Source organism: Phalacrocorax carbo, chromosome 6 (assembly GCF_963921805.1).
Source record: "Phalacrocorax carbo chromosome 6, bPhaCar2.1, whole genome shotgun sequence".
Classification (NCBI taxonomy): domain Eukaryota; kingdom Metazoa; phylum Chordata; class Aves; order Suliformes; family Phalacrocoracidae; genus Phalacrocorax; species Phalacrocorax carbo.
Window position 1 is genome coordinate 24,033,698 of NC_087518.1, and position 17,613 is coordinate 24,051,310.

The 17,613-nt window shown below is 43.6% G+C and overlaps 1 protein-coding gene and 1 long non-coding RNA gene across 5 annotated transcripts in view; one reads left to right on the forward strand and one right to left on the reverse strand.

Moving 5' to 3' along the window:
* Window positions 1–184: 184 nt before the first annotated feature.
* Window positions 185–5,643, reverse strand: LOC135313881 (uncharacterized). Its single transcript, XR_010373373.1, has 2 exons — window positions 5,563–5,643; window positions 185–1,246 (listed from the first exon to the last, which is right to left on the reverse strand). It is a non-coding gene; the product is annotated as an uncharacterized LOC135313881 (long non-coding RNA).
* The window catches only part of CARD19 (caspase recruitment domain family member 19), a 28,464-nt gene continuing 13,003 nt past the window's right edge, over window positions 2,153–17,613 (forward strand). The window contains exons 1-3 of one of the 4 annotated variants that reach the window (XM_064454297.1): window positions 2,153–2,231; window positions 12,860–13,002; window positions 14,877–15,030. In XM_064454297.1, coding sequence (XP_064310367.1) covers window positions 2,216–2,231; window positions 12,860–13,002; window positions 14,877–15,030 — 313 coding nt within the window. In that variant the 5' untranslated portion in view covers window positions 2,153–2,215. Of the gene's footprint in view, window positions 2,232–5,770; window positions 5,908–9,583; window positions 10,761–12,859; window positions 13,003–14,876; window positions 15,031–17,613 lie in introns of those variants that run through there. The other 3 variants (XM_064454293.1, XM_064454294.1, XM_064454295.1) reach the window with 3 other exon arrangements.

Sequence of the window (17,613 nt, forward strand, 5' to 3'; positions counted from 1 at the left end):
ATCAGCTGGTGGGAACATTGTTTAGTCCCAATCACCATGGACGTGAAGATGTTTGAAAAGCAAGTCTCCATTCCCGGTAGGTGTTGTGGTTCAGCCTCAGCTGGCAACTGAACACCACGCAGCCGCCCGCTCACTCGCCCCCCCACCCGTGTGATGGGGAAGAGAATCGGACGAGCAAAATAACTTGTGGGCTGAGATAAGCACAGTTTAATGATTACAATAAAATGATAATAATAGTAACAATGATTATGACAATAATGACAATAATGTTAATACAATAAAATGGAAAAGGAAGGGAAAGGAAAAAAAAAAAAAGGAAAAAAAAAACCACGGAAACACAAACGATACAACTGCTCACCACCCGCCGACCGACGCTGCCCGTCCCCGAGCCGCGATTGCTCCCTGCTCCCCCCCGGCCAGCCCCTCCCAGGTAACATACTGGGCATGACATTACATGATAGGGAATATCCCGTTGGTCAGTTTGAATCCGCTCTCTTAGCTGTGCCCCCTCCCCTCCCGGCTTCTTGTGCACCCGGCAGAGCATGGGAAGCTAGAAATGTCCTTGACTAGTACAAGCGCTACCCAGCAACAGCCTAAACATCTGTGTGTTATCTCAACAGGTTTTTTTCCATGCTAATTTCAAAGCACAGCACTATACCAGCTAGAGTGAAGAAAATTAACTCTATCCCAGCTAAAACCATGACAGTATGTAACGCTAATGCAATGATGGAAACATGAAACTCTTCTGGCACAGCAGCAAGCAAGGCAGAGAGAGTTCATCTGGTGTAAAGCAGAGCAGAGGCAGCTTGTTCCCTGGATCCCTGGTGCTATACTTAAGCATGTGTGTTCAGACTGCTCATGTGTTTCAAGGTCAAGGTGAAATGGAAATGCTCACATTAGTGGTTCCCACAGGAGGTGTGTTGCATCCATGAGCTGGGATCTGCAGTGGCTTCTAATCCATGCCCAGATGCTGGCCTTTGATTCATAAAGCCTGTGGGTTGCATGTTGGCTGCACATCCTCCTTTCTGTCCTTCCGTGGTGGTCAGGTGAGGCGCTGAGCTGGCAGGGTGATGACTTCCATGTGAGGACACTGTAGATAAAGTGGCTTTGTTCCCTCCCTTGGAGCTCTGCTGAATCTGTTTGCTAAATCTGACAGCTGTTTATTTATACACCTATTTGAAGGGGAGGATGCTCAAATGGCTTTAGTGGCTTTCTATCTTCAAAGAATTTAAATGTTTTGGGTTTTCTAGAAAAAAATATTTTAAGTTGAGTATTTTTTGTCAGGTGTACAATATGATTTGTACTGTACAAGGGATCAGATATTGAGCACCGTGCGGTTTTGAACATGTATGTGAAGCTGGCTGTTCTTTCCCATTCTTTCCCAACCTAACAGCCAACACAGTAACTTCTGTAATATTTATCAAAATTATTTATGATCAGCATACAAAGGCTTATTCTATATGCTGAGTTTTCCATTGTGCCAGGAACAAGAGGTATTCAATTCTTCCATTACCTGCATCATCCTCCTGTTTTACTAACACCATCAAAATTTCCAAAGATAGGGTGTCATACAACAGAATCGGTGCATATAATTCATTCATATAATGAATACAAGATGTTAAAACTGACCAGGGATTTCCAGATCTATGGATGCTCCAAGCTATATTTCTCCCCAAGTCAGTTCTGTTCACATCTAATAGTTTGGCTTAGCTGGTCAAGAAAGAGCTGAGAACTTGCGGTACAGCTTCTGCTTCTGTGTTTAGAGCCAGAGAATTATTTTTCTTCATCTCTTTTTAATCAGTGAAGAAATAAAAGGTGATTATACCAATAATATGACTATATAAATAAGACTGGAAAATTACCCATTCTACATGCAAAGCAATCTTAGAAGTTATTAGCACAAAAAACCCGAAAAATCCCATAACTCTGAGTAAACAAACATCTTGATTTTCAGAGCTGATTACATGTCCCTCAAAATCAAGAGCAAACTGCTACTGGCTCCTGGGAGTGAAGCCAGGGTCTGTGCTGCTGGCAGCCATGACCCACACACACCCGGCAGGCCTCTGCCAGCTGAGCACAACTGGACCCGTCCTGCCCAGTTTACTTTCACTTCTCTAACTTGCCAGTGACCTCTGCTCCTCCAAGGAGGACGGCACTCCGGCTGCCCCGCTGTATGTGTACTGGGCACAGCACAAATCTGTGAAACCTATGGACGATGCTCAACAAGACATGTAAGTGTACATTTGTAACGAGGAACTTGGGCAAAATGACGAGTCTGAAAGTGCAAATGTGCAGGAACAAAAGTGTGGAGCAGGAGGGGCAGCAGCTCTGACAGAAGTGGCCAGCCGGTCACTGCTGTCCCATTTTTTTTCCTTCTTGGAGTCTTGTTTTCATAAATGGTTAGCTAAAACTTGCTGAATGGAGCTTAGTGTGTAATATGAGCTTTTAAGAAATATTTCATTGTATTTTCTTAAACACAAAGAAAGACTTTGTTACAGGAACTGCCTGTACTATCTGGATTTAATTTGTTCCTAAAGAGATCCAGACCTCTTCAGCTGTGGGAAAATAAGAAACTGTATTTTGATTTAACAATTAACAGATAAAACAAGAAAACACTACATGATGATGCTGCCAGGACAAGCGTAATACTTAGTAAAGCAAATAATTCACTCAAATAAACAAATCAGTTGGTTTAGCAGGGGGGAAACAGCAATGGCTTTTGAGATTAGCTAACCAGAAAATATATCTGCTGTTCTTTAGATGCCGGGAAATAAAACATTGTTGGGCAGGTCACTTAGCTTAGCCACTAAATTAGAAGACAGAAGTCTGAAATGGATCAGATAGATAGTTTCGGAAACAAGTTGGGCTCTGTCAATGTGGCACGCCTGCCATCAGCAAGAAGCAAGGGCTTTGCACAGTGCCACTCTGTCTGCGAGCATTTTGAAAATCGGCATTACTCGCCTCAAAGAGTGTAAGGGTTTAGTAGGCAGCGTGTGTCCTCCCTATCTGGCTGTGTGCTTTGAATGTCACGGATCATACCATGGGAGGGGATTTGGGGGCCCAGCTCTTGCCAAGTATGTGCCTTTCCACGGATCAGCCCTGTGAATGAGGACAGACGTCCCTCTCCACTGCCTCTACCACAGCCATGTGGCTCCCCAAGGACCTGTCTCTCCAACACAAATCTAACAGCCATAAGGCCACAGAAGTCTTGCATGCCGTGGGCATGAGAAGGAGATATATTTAACCCTTGATTCTTGTATCATTATCTGAGTCTATAAGACAGAAATATCTCCAGGCAATGTAGCAGTGTACACTGCAGCACTCCTGAATGATTGATTTTCACTTCCATTTCACTCACAGTGTTCGGAAACACTGTCTGCTAAAAAATATTTAAGATTTATATTAGAGATTTCAGTCTGTAACAATAAGACGACCAGGTTTTCATTTAGATTCTGGTAGCAATTCCAGGGAAACTTTGTAGCAAAGCACAAAACAGTGAATTCGCAATGGTATAAAATGGTCATAAAACCAAATCCTCAGCATGCCATACCACCGCTCCTTCTTAGTACTAGGCAACATATCTTGCTATAATATTTTAATATACAAATTAAACGGTCTTAAAAATATATGATGAAAGGAGTTAAAAAATGACAGTTTCCTTTCCACAAGGTGCCTGTTTCTGTTACTACAATACATTGCCAAAACCACTCTCATACAGGTATGATCAAGGTCTCCATGTGCAATAATAATAATTTAAAAATCTATTTTCGTGCTGTTCATAAGATCTGGATTCCTGAGAGTAAATGGAATAAACTCAGGATGCTTATACTCTATTCATCTTCCCAAGGGCATGCACCATAAATGTCACAGCATTTGATAATACTAAAAATATGTCAATGAAATTTTTTTTCATATTCTTATACTTTCTAGAGATAAAGAAGCTGCTTTCATTTGTAGTACAGAGGTGCAGACCAGCATTTTCAAGAGTAAACATGGGTATTTAGGTATCTTATTTGTTAATGGAAGTTGGTATAATCATGTGTGTTACAGCAGTTCTGGCTGTGCTCACCAAGGTCCCTGTGATGAGCTCCTCGGAGCTGCAGCACAGAAACCACAGGGGTGTGTGATGTGGTGCTGGGGTGGGACGCTGCTCTCATGGGAGACCTATGCCAGGCTAGAAACTCCACCCTTGTAGGGAAGGCCAGACCCTGAAAACAAAGGCGAGAGTATCAGAGAAAGAAATTATCCAGAAGAAAGCTTCAGGACTCTGTGGCTAGCCCTGCCAGCCGAAGTCCTGCCAGAAATGACCAGGTAGGCCCCAAGCACCATCTCTGGGGTTGTGCTGGGTATGACACTTCCTCTGTGAGACCACAAAGTGGCAGCACTCTCAAACTTCCAGCAAATTCTCTATTTTCTTTTTTTTTTAACTCCCAGGCTAGCTGTAGCTGTCTCTCACAAGAGGGTCTACAGCGTGTATCCAAATGCCAAGTCAAGTCCTCACTAAATCCTTTCTTACCTATTTGGCAACTCCTGCCTACCCTGTAGGCTTCAGGAGTCCCAGCCTGGCAATTGGGACACACTGACCTCCAGCTTCAGTGCTACAAGTTCCCAAGACACCACATCACTCAAAGCAAGGGGTCGTACACTTTATTATCTCTCTGTTTAACCAGTCCCAGTATACTGGCATAGCTTTTCCACATGTTTGGATTAAGATGGCACAGCAGCAAAACAGGGTAAGCCTTTCGGGATCTTGTGGACTAGTGTTCATCCATACAACGGTTATGTTTCCTGGGTAAGGGTGTGTCTTCGTACTGGGGGACTTGCTGCTCAAGAGAAAGAAACTGTTTTACTAAGAGGTGTCTGTGCAAGGGCAGTTGTGTGGTTGAAGCATTTTATGTACCAGCCTGGAGACAGCTTTGCCTGCTGAGATTTTAATCCCTCTAGAAGATTTCTGTCCCTCTTCAATATTTTCTTATGTTTTCAACACAAGTCAATTTCAAGTTTCAACACAACACAATTACAAATTACCGGGTGTATTTCCCATACTAGAAATCCACCTTTTCCAATACATTATAATACCAGATTTTGCAGTAAAAAACCCTTGCAGTAGTAAATAAAGCATCCCTTTCCTTATTGCAATCCACAAAGCTAAGGTTCAGCCTCACTCCACTGCAGCATTTATACCTAGGAGGGCATATCATCCTCCAAACTTCACTGGGTAATTAGATGCTGATGAAATTTTGTGCTAACAGGAGTTTTTAAAATGCAGAGATTTCCTTGTACCTCTTCCCTCATGAAGTTAATATATCCCAATTAATTAGATGCTTCACCACAAGCTTGTCTTTGAGAGAAGTTGTCCCTGCTCCATGGACTTATAAATGTCAAATTTGCCTCACACACTGTAGCAGCATCTACACAAACATGTACAGCACCACGGCACAAGAAAAAATATAAATTGCATACAGATACGATGAAAGTGTAGGCATGGTATTTTGAGCTGTTAAATTACTTGTGGAAAAGTAAATCGCGGCTTTACTAATTATGCAATTAACTGTTTCAAACCTGACAGTTGTGCAAGCGTAAATCCATCCTTTCGCGCCGCGCAGCGCCCTGGACGGCCAGATAAATGCAGTCATTATAAACGAACGCGTTCTGCGCCTTGAGGCCGTCAAGGCGCTGGGGAACCCTCCTCAAACCGGCGTGGGCGCAGCTGGAGCGGCCGCGAGCATACTGCTTCCCCACGCCGCCTCCGGCAGCGTCTCCTCCGGGCCCGGAAGGAGCCGCCCGGTAGGCCGCGCCATACCACCCTGGTAGGCTGAGCCCGCCCCAGTAGGCCGCAACCGCCCGGCCCGGCCCCACCGCCATCCCCAGCAGGAAGGGCGGGCCGGGTCGGGGCCGCCATGGCCGGTAAGTGCGGGGGGTAGTGTAGAGCCTGGGGGCGGCGGGAGCGGGGTCTCCGCTGGCAGGGCCGTGGGAGACGGGCACTTTCTGAGGCGGCGCCACTCGGCTCGTGGCGTCTGTGGCCGGAGGTGCTCGGCTGCTGCCGTGGCGAGCGTTTTGGTGCCCTCCGCGCCCCGTGCTGGGGCCGCTGGCCCGGAGGGAGGACGGACCTGCCGAAGCCACCCCGTGTCTCCGTGACCGCCCCGTGGGTGATGCTTGGCGGGCGGTATCGCGGAGTGACACCGGCCCTGGGGAGCGGACGCTGCCGAGCCGGGCCGCCTCCGCCGCCGGTTGCCGGCGCCCCGTAGCCTGGGGCTGGGAGCGGGGAGGGTGGGTGTCCCCTCCGGGGTCTGCAGGCAGCAAATGCAATTAAGAATGTGTCTAAAACGGGGCGCCCGCGTCACTCCGCCGAAGGCAGCAGGTGCGATGGGTGTGCTGCAGGGCATGGCGCTGCGCTGGGGTTCACACCTTGGCACACTGGCTACACGTTGTGCAGGGCACTGAAATGAAATCTGCTTCTTATGCCTAGCCTCTGTCTTCTGCTCATTAAGACTCTGCCTTTGCACCTGTGGTGCACGCAAGTTTTCCTGTGTACTTAAGAGCCCCCTTGTTTTAGCCTTCACATGATGCTTGGAGGACTGGGAATGTGTATAATCTAATGTCACACTTCAGTATCAAGAGCACTTTGGTATTTTGTTCACTGTTTGGTATTTCTTCTATTTTTAAAATATCATTCAGATAAAAGTGAGTTACCGAACTTTACAACTACCTGAAAGGAGGTTGTAGTGAGGTGGTGGTCAATCTCTTCCCAAGTAACAAGCAGTAGGACAAGAGGAAATGGCCTCAAGTTGCACCAGGGGAGGTTTAGATTGGATATTAGGAAAAATTTCTTGACTGAAGAGGTTGTCAGGCATTGGAACAGGGAAGTGGTTGAGTCACTATCCCTGGAGGTATTAAAAGACATGTAGACGTGGTGCTTAGGGGCATGGTTTAGTGGTGGAATTGGCAGTGCCGGGTTAACAGTTGGACCTGATGATCTTAAAGGTGTTTTCCAACCTAAACAATTTTACAATTCTATGACTTGCTGCCAAAGACTCTTGACTTCAGGTTGCTAACTTACTAGTAGCACCAGCATGTGGCAGTGGGTGAGTGCGGCTGGGGAGGTTGGCACATTCTCTTTCATCTCTGTATCTCCACTTCCAGCCCCAAGGAGCAGAGCAGTTGCTCTTAATTAGGGGTGCATCTGGTAACCAGTACAATCCGATCATCTCGGACCATTTCTCTGCAGCCAGATTCATCTTAAATCCTCAGCATCCCTTTCTTGGGTTCTTGAAAGGGAAAAGCCAAAATCTAAAGTAGTGTTAAGCTAACGTTTTGTTAAGAGACTTTTTCAGCTCTTTCCTGAGATGCTTCAGCAGGGAGTTTGCAAGTGGCAGGTCACGTGCCTTCAAGGTTTTGGTTATCAGCTTGCCTTGATGAAAATCATCCAGGAGTTTTACAGGAAGTTGCAACTTGTGTTTGCGTTGCACAGCAGATGCCACTGAGGTTTCTAGAATGGATGTTTACAAATTACGTATCTTGTTACAGAGAATGTCAGAGAGATGTGTTGGATTTTGTGTCTGTTGTATTTAAATTCATCTGCTTATGATGATCCTGCCTGTTTTCTTGGTAAATTGAATGAGGCTTTTAAGGGAGAAACAAACAAAAGGTGAAACTGTAATAAAGCCTCGTGGTTTAGCCCCAGCCACCAAACAGCTTGTACAAAAAACAACACGGGGTCTTTTATGGTAAGAATAATCAAGCAGAATAAAAATTACAAAAGGGTTTTTGACAGCCACTATAATCTGAAGGTTATGTTTTGTGTACTCAGTGCATTGTGCCCGTAGCTAGTGACACCTTTCAGGGACCAGGCTTATGGAGCAAGAGTGCCAATGCCACCATACTGTCTAATGTCCTGGCTGCTGCCAGGGTCTGGCATGCTGGTGCCTAGGTTAGGCGTTGTCTCTGAAAAACTCTATGTGAACACACTCTGCTATTAAGCTAGGAAGAACTTTGGGAAAAGTGGCCCTGTCGCCCTTGGTATTTTTCCTGCAGGTGCTGTAGAAGACAGTCTGGCATGTTATGGTCACATATGATAGACTTTTTTTTTTATGAGCTTTGTTCCCTCCAAGAGCAGAATATATTTCAGCAGCCTTAAAATGCCATCACTTAGTATAATGGCTGGGTCATTCTGCAGCTATTGCCAGAAACCTAATTGCCCATTTCGAAGAAAGAACAGAGATATGTCATTTTATGAAGGGTTGCAACTGGGGTGATTTTTACCTGCAGGTGAAAAATGAGTGTGTTGCTTTGTTGTTGTCATTTGCTGCTTGCGCATTTATCATCACTGATGTAATATATTTTGTTCTCCGTTTGAGGAGCTGCTGGCTGCAAATAACCAATAATCTCTTGCTTTTCTCTGGTATTTCTTCATTATATGTGCACTTCCTTTCCTTCCCTGTGTGCTGTCAGGTGCAGGTTGTGTATGTTAGTGTGGTGTGAGTATGCAGTATGCCAGAGGCCTTTTGTACTTTGGGTAAGAGAAAAAAACGGTAGCGTATGATATGTCATGGGCTTATTATAGTAATTATAAATCAATAACATGAGATTTAGTCCTGTTTTCTTCTCAGCTTTCAAAGACAGGTCCTGAGTTCCCTGTCTGTCTCTTTGGCAAGTTTACATTTCCTCTGAGTAAGGTAAATGACGACTGTTTTTTAAGCAACCATTAGGTCAGCTTCAGTGACTTTGTATCCAGTCTCAGCTGTATTTGCTGCCTCTCTTCAGTGAGGTTGAGCTCAGTCCACTGCCAACCCTCCAGCTGTGTGAAAGCCTGTGGACTCCTCTGCTGCAGCTGCCTGCCTGAGCAAACCTGTGGCTGGGATCAAAGCCTGTGGACAGGATTAAGTCCAGTTAGTTTAATCTTCTAGTGGAGGAAAAGGTGTAACAGCAGTAATACCAAATTACAAATTCAGAGTTAGAGGCAATTGTGCAGTCTGAGGGTGTTAAAATGCCTGGCAATGCCTCACCTGTGGGGAAAGCCCTGCTTTCCTGATTTTGCTGCTGTGAACTTTCTAGGCAAGTACTGGCTAACAGCACAACTGCCCTTTTAATGCTGGGGTGACTCCTGCTTAAAAACAAAGTCTGCTTAACATAAAGATTTTAAATTTTCCTTGCAATAGCTGTTGTCTCTTTGAGGCAGTGAGATAAAAGGTGGATATGCAAAATACCCCAAACAACCACTCCCTAAATTCTTAAGACCTGACAGCTCATCAGTAGCCTTGCTGCAGTTGTGAAGTAAACTGGTTTGGTGTTCCTGTTATTTTAAAATGTAAACAATGGGTGTGTCCAATATAAAAAAGCCACTGCTTGTGAACAGTGATTATTAAACTTCATAGCATAGTCATGTTTGTACACCCATAACTGGGCCATGACTGGCAGTGCATGGGAGCAAGTCCATGCCATAAAAAAGCTGCCGGAGCTCCTAGGGAAAACTGGGCCTAGGAGCACCGTGTGATGGCTTCAGATGCTCACATGTGCTTTCCAGATACCCTTATTGCTCCAAAGAGGGTGCTATGTTCCAGCTGCCAGGATTGGTGGGGCTTTTTTTGATTGTTTTCTTTAAATTTAGTAGCTGGCACACAATTCTCCACTCATGGGTGGTGTTGGTGAGAAGTTTCACTTCTCTGGTCTACCAGAACCCTGAATGCAGTTAGTTCCTTGTGTGGTTTGGGCAGAGATTTCTCAGAGTTGGAGGAGAGATGAAAAATTTCAGGAGGGGGAGGTGAGATACTGGAAGTTACTTCTGCTCTGCTTTTATTGAGCTAGTGTTGAGCTTGGTAACCACTCTTAAGGAAATTTTAAACCTTGCACCCCATCCAAAATATTGAACCGAAGTAATTTGGAGGAGGTGAAGGTGCAGGCAGGTGAAACATCTGTGGGACTGTGAAGGAAGCAGACTGCTACATGGGTGCTTCTTAAAAACGGAGCAACCCATAGTGTGGAAGAAGCATCTTGCAGATGCCTGAGCCAGGCATAAGACCTGGCCTTGGCAGGTACAGTTTAGCAGTAGCCAGGGAGACCAAGAGCATTGTCTCATTCACTTCTCCTGCCTTTTGGCTTAGTTGGGAAGAAAACATAGCCACCCCTGAAGTCTGAGAGAGGCTTATGCTCTGTAGCATAATGTATGGTGCACCAGCACGCAGATTTCCGTTGGCAGCAAAAAGCCCTTGTTAAGACTGGTTATGGTTTAATGAGTGTGTAAATGAAAAGTGCTGAGAGGACATGGAGAGCTCCTGACTGCTCAGAAAATGATCTTGACTTAAATGTGGTCTTCAGCTGGTCACAGGTAACTTCACTGTGTAATTGCTGCTAATGCACTTCTGTGTGCTGCCTATGTGGGGATCAGTAATGACAAGGCAGCAACAGAGCAAGAAGGGAAGGAGATGATGCTTTGAGCCTGCTTTTCTTTTACTTTATATACTCATTGTGCTGGATCCTTGTCATGCTTTTAGCACTTGCTGTGGTTCATTGTTTGAATGTCACAGTGCTATTTGAAGTTTAACTGCTCTGCTAGCTGTAAGACCCTGGTTTAATGTGGTTTTTTGTAAGTTTGCAGAAGGTACAGAGTTGTTGGTGACACTGAGAATCACTACAAATCATGTAGCTGAGGCAGAAGAAGGAAGAGGAAGCTGCAGTGTGGCACTTCATTCCCCAAAAAGTATTTGCATGAACAGACAGCACTTCGGTCTCCTGGGCCTCGCCTCAGCCTTTTGTGCATGCCAGTATGTTGATCTGAAGAGGAGAAGTTTGGTCTTGGCCATGAATCAGATAATGGGGAACTTCTTGCAACAAAAGGGAATTGTATAGCAAGTGTGTCAGGGCAGTATGTTTCTGACAGTACACTGAAAAGCTGCCTTGAAAGCAAGCCATGGAAAAGCAAGGCATTAGAAACACGCAGAAATAATACAATGTTTATATAAAAAGTAAAAAAGTAACTGAAATCTGGTTGTGCCTGTAGAATTGCAACTCTCTATGTGGTATCAGTAGCTGTGTGTTCTTGTTTGAATAGGAGTTACAGTGGCACTGGACAAGTTATTAGCATGTGATGGTCACACTGGGAGGTTTTCCTGAACCCTTTCCTGTAAATGCTGCTAGTGCTACACAGATACAGAAGAAGGACATAGCATAGAAAGGGCAAGGACTGTGTGTAGGTGCAGTGCATCATGCCAAAGTTTCCTGGCTCTTTTCCTTCATTCTTTTATCTTCTCTAAATTGCAGGGCACAAAGGGCTGATGGTTATGTATTTTCTGATAGGCAAAAATACCATAAAACCTGTGCATTTGCTTTAAATGGGGGATGTGATGGGGGTGGCGGTGTTCTGCTTTTGTTTTCTGTGGTGCTTGGTTCTAAAGTGCTGTACTGACATCTTAACACTTATTTTAGACACGGTCAATTACCTTTCTAAATCTGATAAGGGCACAGTCTGTGCCTGTATCTTAATCTAGAGTGTATAGTCAAGCAGCTATAGGCAAAGCTATGCTCCTGCAAAATCCATTGTTGTCAAATTGGAAATGGTGCCTAAACCAACAGCAACTCTGGATTTGTGTATTTGCAGAGGTTTGGGTTAATAAAAAAGGATGTGTTCTGTTTGTATGAGTATTTGAGTGTAACTGCTTTTTGAATGCCCTTTCATCCCGCTCCTGTGTGAAGTGAAGGTAGAAGTCCTTCCCTAAAAACTCTGCTCTTTGGCAGAGATGCTTTTCCTGATCACAGAATCTCAGGTTGGAAGGGACCTCAGGGATCATCCAGTCCAACCTTTCTAGGAAGAGCAGTCTAGACAAGATGGCCCAGCACCCTGTCCAGACGACTCGTAAAGGTGTCCAACGTGGCCGAGTCAACCACTTCCCTGGGGATATTATTCCAATGGTTGACTGTCCTCACTGTGAAAAATTTTCCTCTGGTGTCCAATTGGTATCTCCCCAAGAGCAACTTGTGTCCATTCCCCCTTGTCCTCTCCATGTGACTCTGTGTAAAAAGGGAGTCTCCATCTTCTTTGTAGCTACCCTTAAGTACTGGTACATGGTGATGAGATCCCCTCTAAGCCTCCTTTTCTGGAGGCTGAACAAACCCAGTTCTCCCAGTCTATCTCTGATGTGCCAGTTCTGTTTCAGTCTGGGCAGTTTCAGCTTGATAAGTTGCTGAAGTCTCCCATTAGACACAAGGCAGCAATAAACTCTTGGATGGTTGGGTGATGTTAGGGCCAGATTACTCCAGCTCAGTCAGTCCCCTGCTTTACCTGGCTGTGTGAGCTTCTCTGCATCCCATCCCATCCCTCACTGTGCTGCAGTCCTCAGGTGCTAAGCATCAGGCAAACACCAGCCCTGTGCTGTAGACCAGTGTCAGTAATGTGCATAACTTGAAGCTAAATCTATGTCCTTTTACTGTTCCATATCAGAGAGAAACTCTATGAAATATGCATTTACATTAAAAAATTATAAAATACATTAAACTCCATAACCTGATTTCATAAATGATAGAAAGTTTATCTTCAGTGATTTAACAACCTTAGGGCTATATTTAATTAAATATCCATCAGTGCTTGACATCTAAATAATTTAGAACCTGCTCCTTTTGGAAAGAGAGAGGCAGCACAAGCGACCAGCCAGGGGTTCAGATGTGTGTCACTTTAATGGATGGGTCTTTGAAAGCACATGGCTATGTTGTGTTTCCCTAATAGATAGTTCAGCTTTCTAAAATTACATGATGGTGGTAATTTTATTTTAACTATTTAACCTCTGTTAGGGAAATGAAATTTACAGAATTTAAAAATGGCTTGTTAATTAACTGCTGTGGTTTGTTCTTTGTATTATTTTATCCCTAGATCAGTCATATTGTCATCGGCTGCAACACGACATGTATTTTCTTACAAGCAATAGCCGACTGAATGAGCAAGTGGTTGATAAAATTATTCTTCAGCTTAACAGAGTGTACCCCCAAATTCTTACCAATGCAGAAGCAGAAAAGGTAACTTAATGAATTTTACTATATCTCTGAATGTTGCGGTTTTTGCGGGTGAGTAGCTCAGCTGCCTTCTTCCCGGCTTGACTCTCGGTGCCACATGCATCCAGTCTTCCTCATCTCTTCCTTGCTGACCAGTTGTATCTGGGATGTCATATCAGAGGAGAAGTCACAGGGCTGGCACATTCCCTGTGCCAAGTGGTTATGAGAGAGGGCACTCTCTTCAGGAGCAGTGTAATGCCATGGTCCCTGTCGTGACATCTGATGCTGTGTGTGCAGAAGCCACTCTGTGGGCAGGATTGCACCCATCTGTGGCCAAGTGCCCTGCAGGCCTGCCTCCTCACATGAGTAGGTGTGGAGTGTCATGTCACATGATCTGTGCTGCATCCAGCTGTGTCCACAAGATCATTATTGGTTGCTGATTAATGTGATTAATAACTCTTGAGTATTGGTAGAGAACAGGGGCATTAGTCCCACCTGTAAGTGGAAGCTGTGGGAAGTGGATGGAGTGAGTAACGTCTTCCAGTGGTGCTGTTGTGTATGGGGGAAGGCCAGCCTTCCTAGCATGAAGCTTTCAAAATTGGGTAGCTGTTTTTTTAGGGAGAAAGATCTTTTAAACTTGTATGGAGTGAAAGTTGAAGTCAGTTAAAAGCTTCCCAGATCCCACTTATAAGAGTTTGTACTTGCCCTCTGCTGAATTCGTTTCTGACACACAGTTCAGGGTTTTGGTGTATTGGTATTTTAACATTAGGAAAAATAGGTCTAATTCTGTCATAATTGAACTCCATGGGGATGAATAGTGTTTTGGTAGTGTAGAGCAGTGCTAGATTATCAACTGAGCCAGTCTAGCAATTCAGTTGTGATAAACAGTGTGACATGCACAATTAAAATTAATCTCATTCGCTCAAGAGCTTCAAAATAAATGCATAAAGAATCTGTGAAACATGATTTGTGACTTCTGCATTTAGCAGACAGAAATAAACTGTTTTCTCACAGGTCCAGGCAAGTTTCTGTCAATGCTGAGTGTTTAGGAAGCTTACAATCTCAGCTATATGCAGTAGACCTTGTGGGAATTTTGTCAGAATAAGGGGTGTTGCATAAGGTATGTTACATTCCTGTCCCCCTAGAACAGGAATTGGTCCTAAGTGTTCTGCAAATGTTATCTGCTGTACTGGTCTGAAATACAGTGCTTTGCTGAGAATGGCTTTGGACATTTTCCAAATAAGCTGAAAACGGTTTGATGTCTGTAAGGCTAGGAATATGTTTTCATTCTCTTTGTAAGGTCTCTCAATATTTGTGATGTTCTGGACTGTGGGGAAAAAAGTGCTTCTGCAACTGCTTGCTGTGTTGCCTGAGTAGTGCAACACATACCCAGTGAGAATTTGTATGCAGCAGTTAACTGTGCTGGAGGCAATGAAACGTAATCTTGGGATGATGAACACTTCAATATTGGGACTAATATAAACAGTATAAAGTACCTTTTTGGGTGAACATTACCAGGCAACCAAGGGACAACTTGAAAACATAAAATTTCATTATAAGATTTGTTGATATTTTCTGTCAATAGCTGTCAGAATCAAATTGTAGAATAGCAAGTACCATGTTAGTTTGAATGCAGAGAAAACATTAAACACTGAGTAGCTGTCACTTTATCAGGACAGAAAAAGAATGTGGGAAGGCAGAGGCAATATGCTCCCTGTCAAGCAGTGCTGATGCTCAGTGTCTTGAAGACTGCTATGCAATGCATGCCCATGTTCCTGTCATTTTTTGGCCAATTCTGTTAGCTCCATATCTTCACTTCCTGGCGTACTGTAAAGTGATGTAAAATTAATCTCCAGCTGTGGTAATCTCTCTTCTGATGAATGTTTTTTCTCTTACAGTTCAGGAATCCAAAGGCATCACTCCATACCAGACTTTCAGATCTGATAAAGCACCTTCAAAAGAAAGGAGACAGGCACTGTCAAGAGTTTTACAGGGCCCTACAGATCAATGCTGAACAGCTGTATAATGACCTGCCAAGCAGGAAAATCCTGAGTAAGTTGATTTGTAGGTTGATTGAGTAGTGGGTTTCCTCATCAGTGTATTACAAACCCCTGTTCAGATGAGGTTTAGGTTACTTAAAGAACGTATTTCGGTTATTTAAATAATTTTTGGGGTATACCTTAATTCCTTCTGGAATTTTCCAAAAGCTGTAAGGGGATTTGACTGCATAGTTCTTGTTATTTGTTGACTAGTGTGGGCAGTCTAAAACTCTTTGATTGTTTTGAAATATGAAAGATGTCTTTAAAACCCTTTAAGTGCAACATGTAAGACAGCAATATAACTTATATGAAGTACAGTTTCTCTTTTCATAACCATTACTGCTTATTTCCTCAACTCTGGTGGCTCAGAAGCTTGGCTTTCCCTCAATCCATAAAGACTAGTTGTGTCTAGTCTAACATGAAGCAAACATTCATAGGCCCTCGCAATGATGAACTGCAATATTAATCACTTAGGACTTGTTTTGTGCAGCTGGCAGGCCTGACTGATGTCTGTAAAGCTGCCCCCAAATCTACATGTATGTACTTGAGGAGGACTGAGGCTCAAAGCGATTTGGTTCTATACTGCAAAGGAGCTCATTTTCTTTAACTAAAAGTATCAAGCCTGACTTGCCAGCCTGGGATAATGCTTGCTCTGTGTTGGTGTTTGGGGTTTTTTTGCTGGTTGGTTGGTTTTTTGTTTGGGTTTTTTTTACCTCTACCTAACAAACTGGAGAGAAGAACAGTGTTCCAAATGGACAGGATATACGTTCAGGCATCCCACATACTGAAAGGACTTGAGTTGCTTGAGGGAAAGCTCCCACATTTAAGTTAAGGAAGCTGCAAAGACACTGCAGTTTAAGAAATCCTTGTAAAGTATCTTAACAGCACTAATGCTTCACTGGTCAATTGATTTCTATTTGTAAGAAACTCCACAGTTAGGTGTTGGGAAATTTTAGACATGACTCCAGTGAGATTCAAACCATTACACCAAAAGTCCATAGGTTTAAAAAAAACCCAAAACAAAAAAACAATTAGACCTTTTTACTTCTGGAGTGAAAAGGATATGTAAAATTGTAACTACCTTTGAAGAAACTGCATTGGCTAGCTTCCTTTTGCCTTTCATGTTGAAGGACGAGCTCTGTATCTACCCAGCACAAATACATACCAGAGGAAGACTGCACCATTTTCTTGCTTGTACAGGGAGGCTGCAAAGCTGGCCCAGGTCTCCATACCCCATACCTGAACCCTCTTGAACTGGAAAAGTCTGGGCCCATCCCTGCCTGAGAAGCTCATATGAGCATGAATCCCTATTGATTCAGCCTTCCAGCAGCTTTAAAGCAGTGCTTCTGATCTGATATTCACCTTGCAGAAATCCCTAGAGGGACCAGGCCTTTAAATCAAATAGTATTGGCTCAACTGTTTTTACTTGGGTAGAGCTAAAGAGCAACAGGACTTTCTGCTAGGCCGACTAGGAGGCAGCAGGCAGCCTTTATTAATGAAGAGCAACTTAAGAAGACTTGGTGTAGTCACTAAGAATACAATTTCCAGAGTGGTTTAAGAGCTTAAGCTTTGTTAACGTTCAATAACACCTTCTACAGGCCTTTTCTGAAAATGCATCTTAACATGTGTGCGTGGTAGCAAAGGCCTGACTGCATCCCATATAGATGGTCTGAGTTCAGCTGGGTAGTAGGAATAGCACAGCCATGACCAAGTTCATCTGTACCCATAAAACTCACATTGGAAGTTGTGCAGATACTGTGAGGACGAACTCTCATGCTGCCTTGTGCTGCTGTCATGCCTGGACAAACCAGCTGAAAGGAAATTTGCATAGGGTGCCTGCATGATATTTTCACTTTTAACTAGAGCATAAATGTGCTGGTCCTTGTACCTGATTTATGTGATTACTTCTGAGAGTGTTGACTTGGGTAGCACCATGAGTAGGCAGGGGTAAGGCTTCTCATGTTCAGACTGTGCATAACAAGTACACATGCTAAAAGTGCTTCACAGAAAAAATGAGCTGTTTATGGTGCCCCAAAATTTTTTGTTGCTGTTGCATTATGCAAAGGGACTCCAGTAACCATTGTTAAGTCATTAAATTCTCTGTATCTTGGTACACTCTCTTATGTTACCATCCTCAGAACGATGAGATAATTTAAATAACTGAGTTAAAACACTACTACATGGTGAGATTCTGCAGTTCCCTAATATTGATCTGAGAAGGAAATAATGAGATAACTGTGTTAGTATGTTTGCTGCTGCTTGAGTTCTATAACTAAAACAAATGTCTGCATTCTGGACTGAATGGTCGATACACATCTGTGCATCATTTCAAGCTAAAACCGCAAACTGTTTTATTCTTCAGGAAAAGCTCCCTCTTCAATATGAAATGTTATTTCTCATTTAAATGAACTTGAACATTTTGAATATTAAAGGCATTATCCTTCCAAACTCTAACATGTACTGGTTTTATGGAACTCAAATTGTACTCATAGCAGTAGTTGTTAAATTTGTCAAATTTACAGAATTGACACTGGAATTTGTAAATGTGAAGAAAAAAGGGAATCCCAAACATGGGGACTTTGTTTTAAATGCAGAT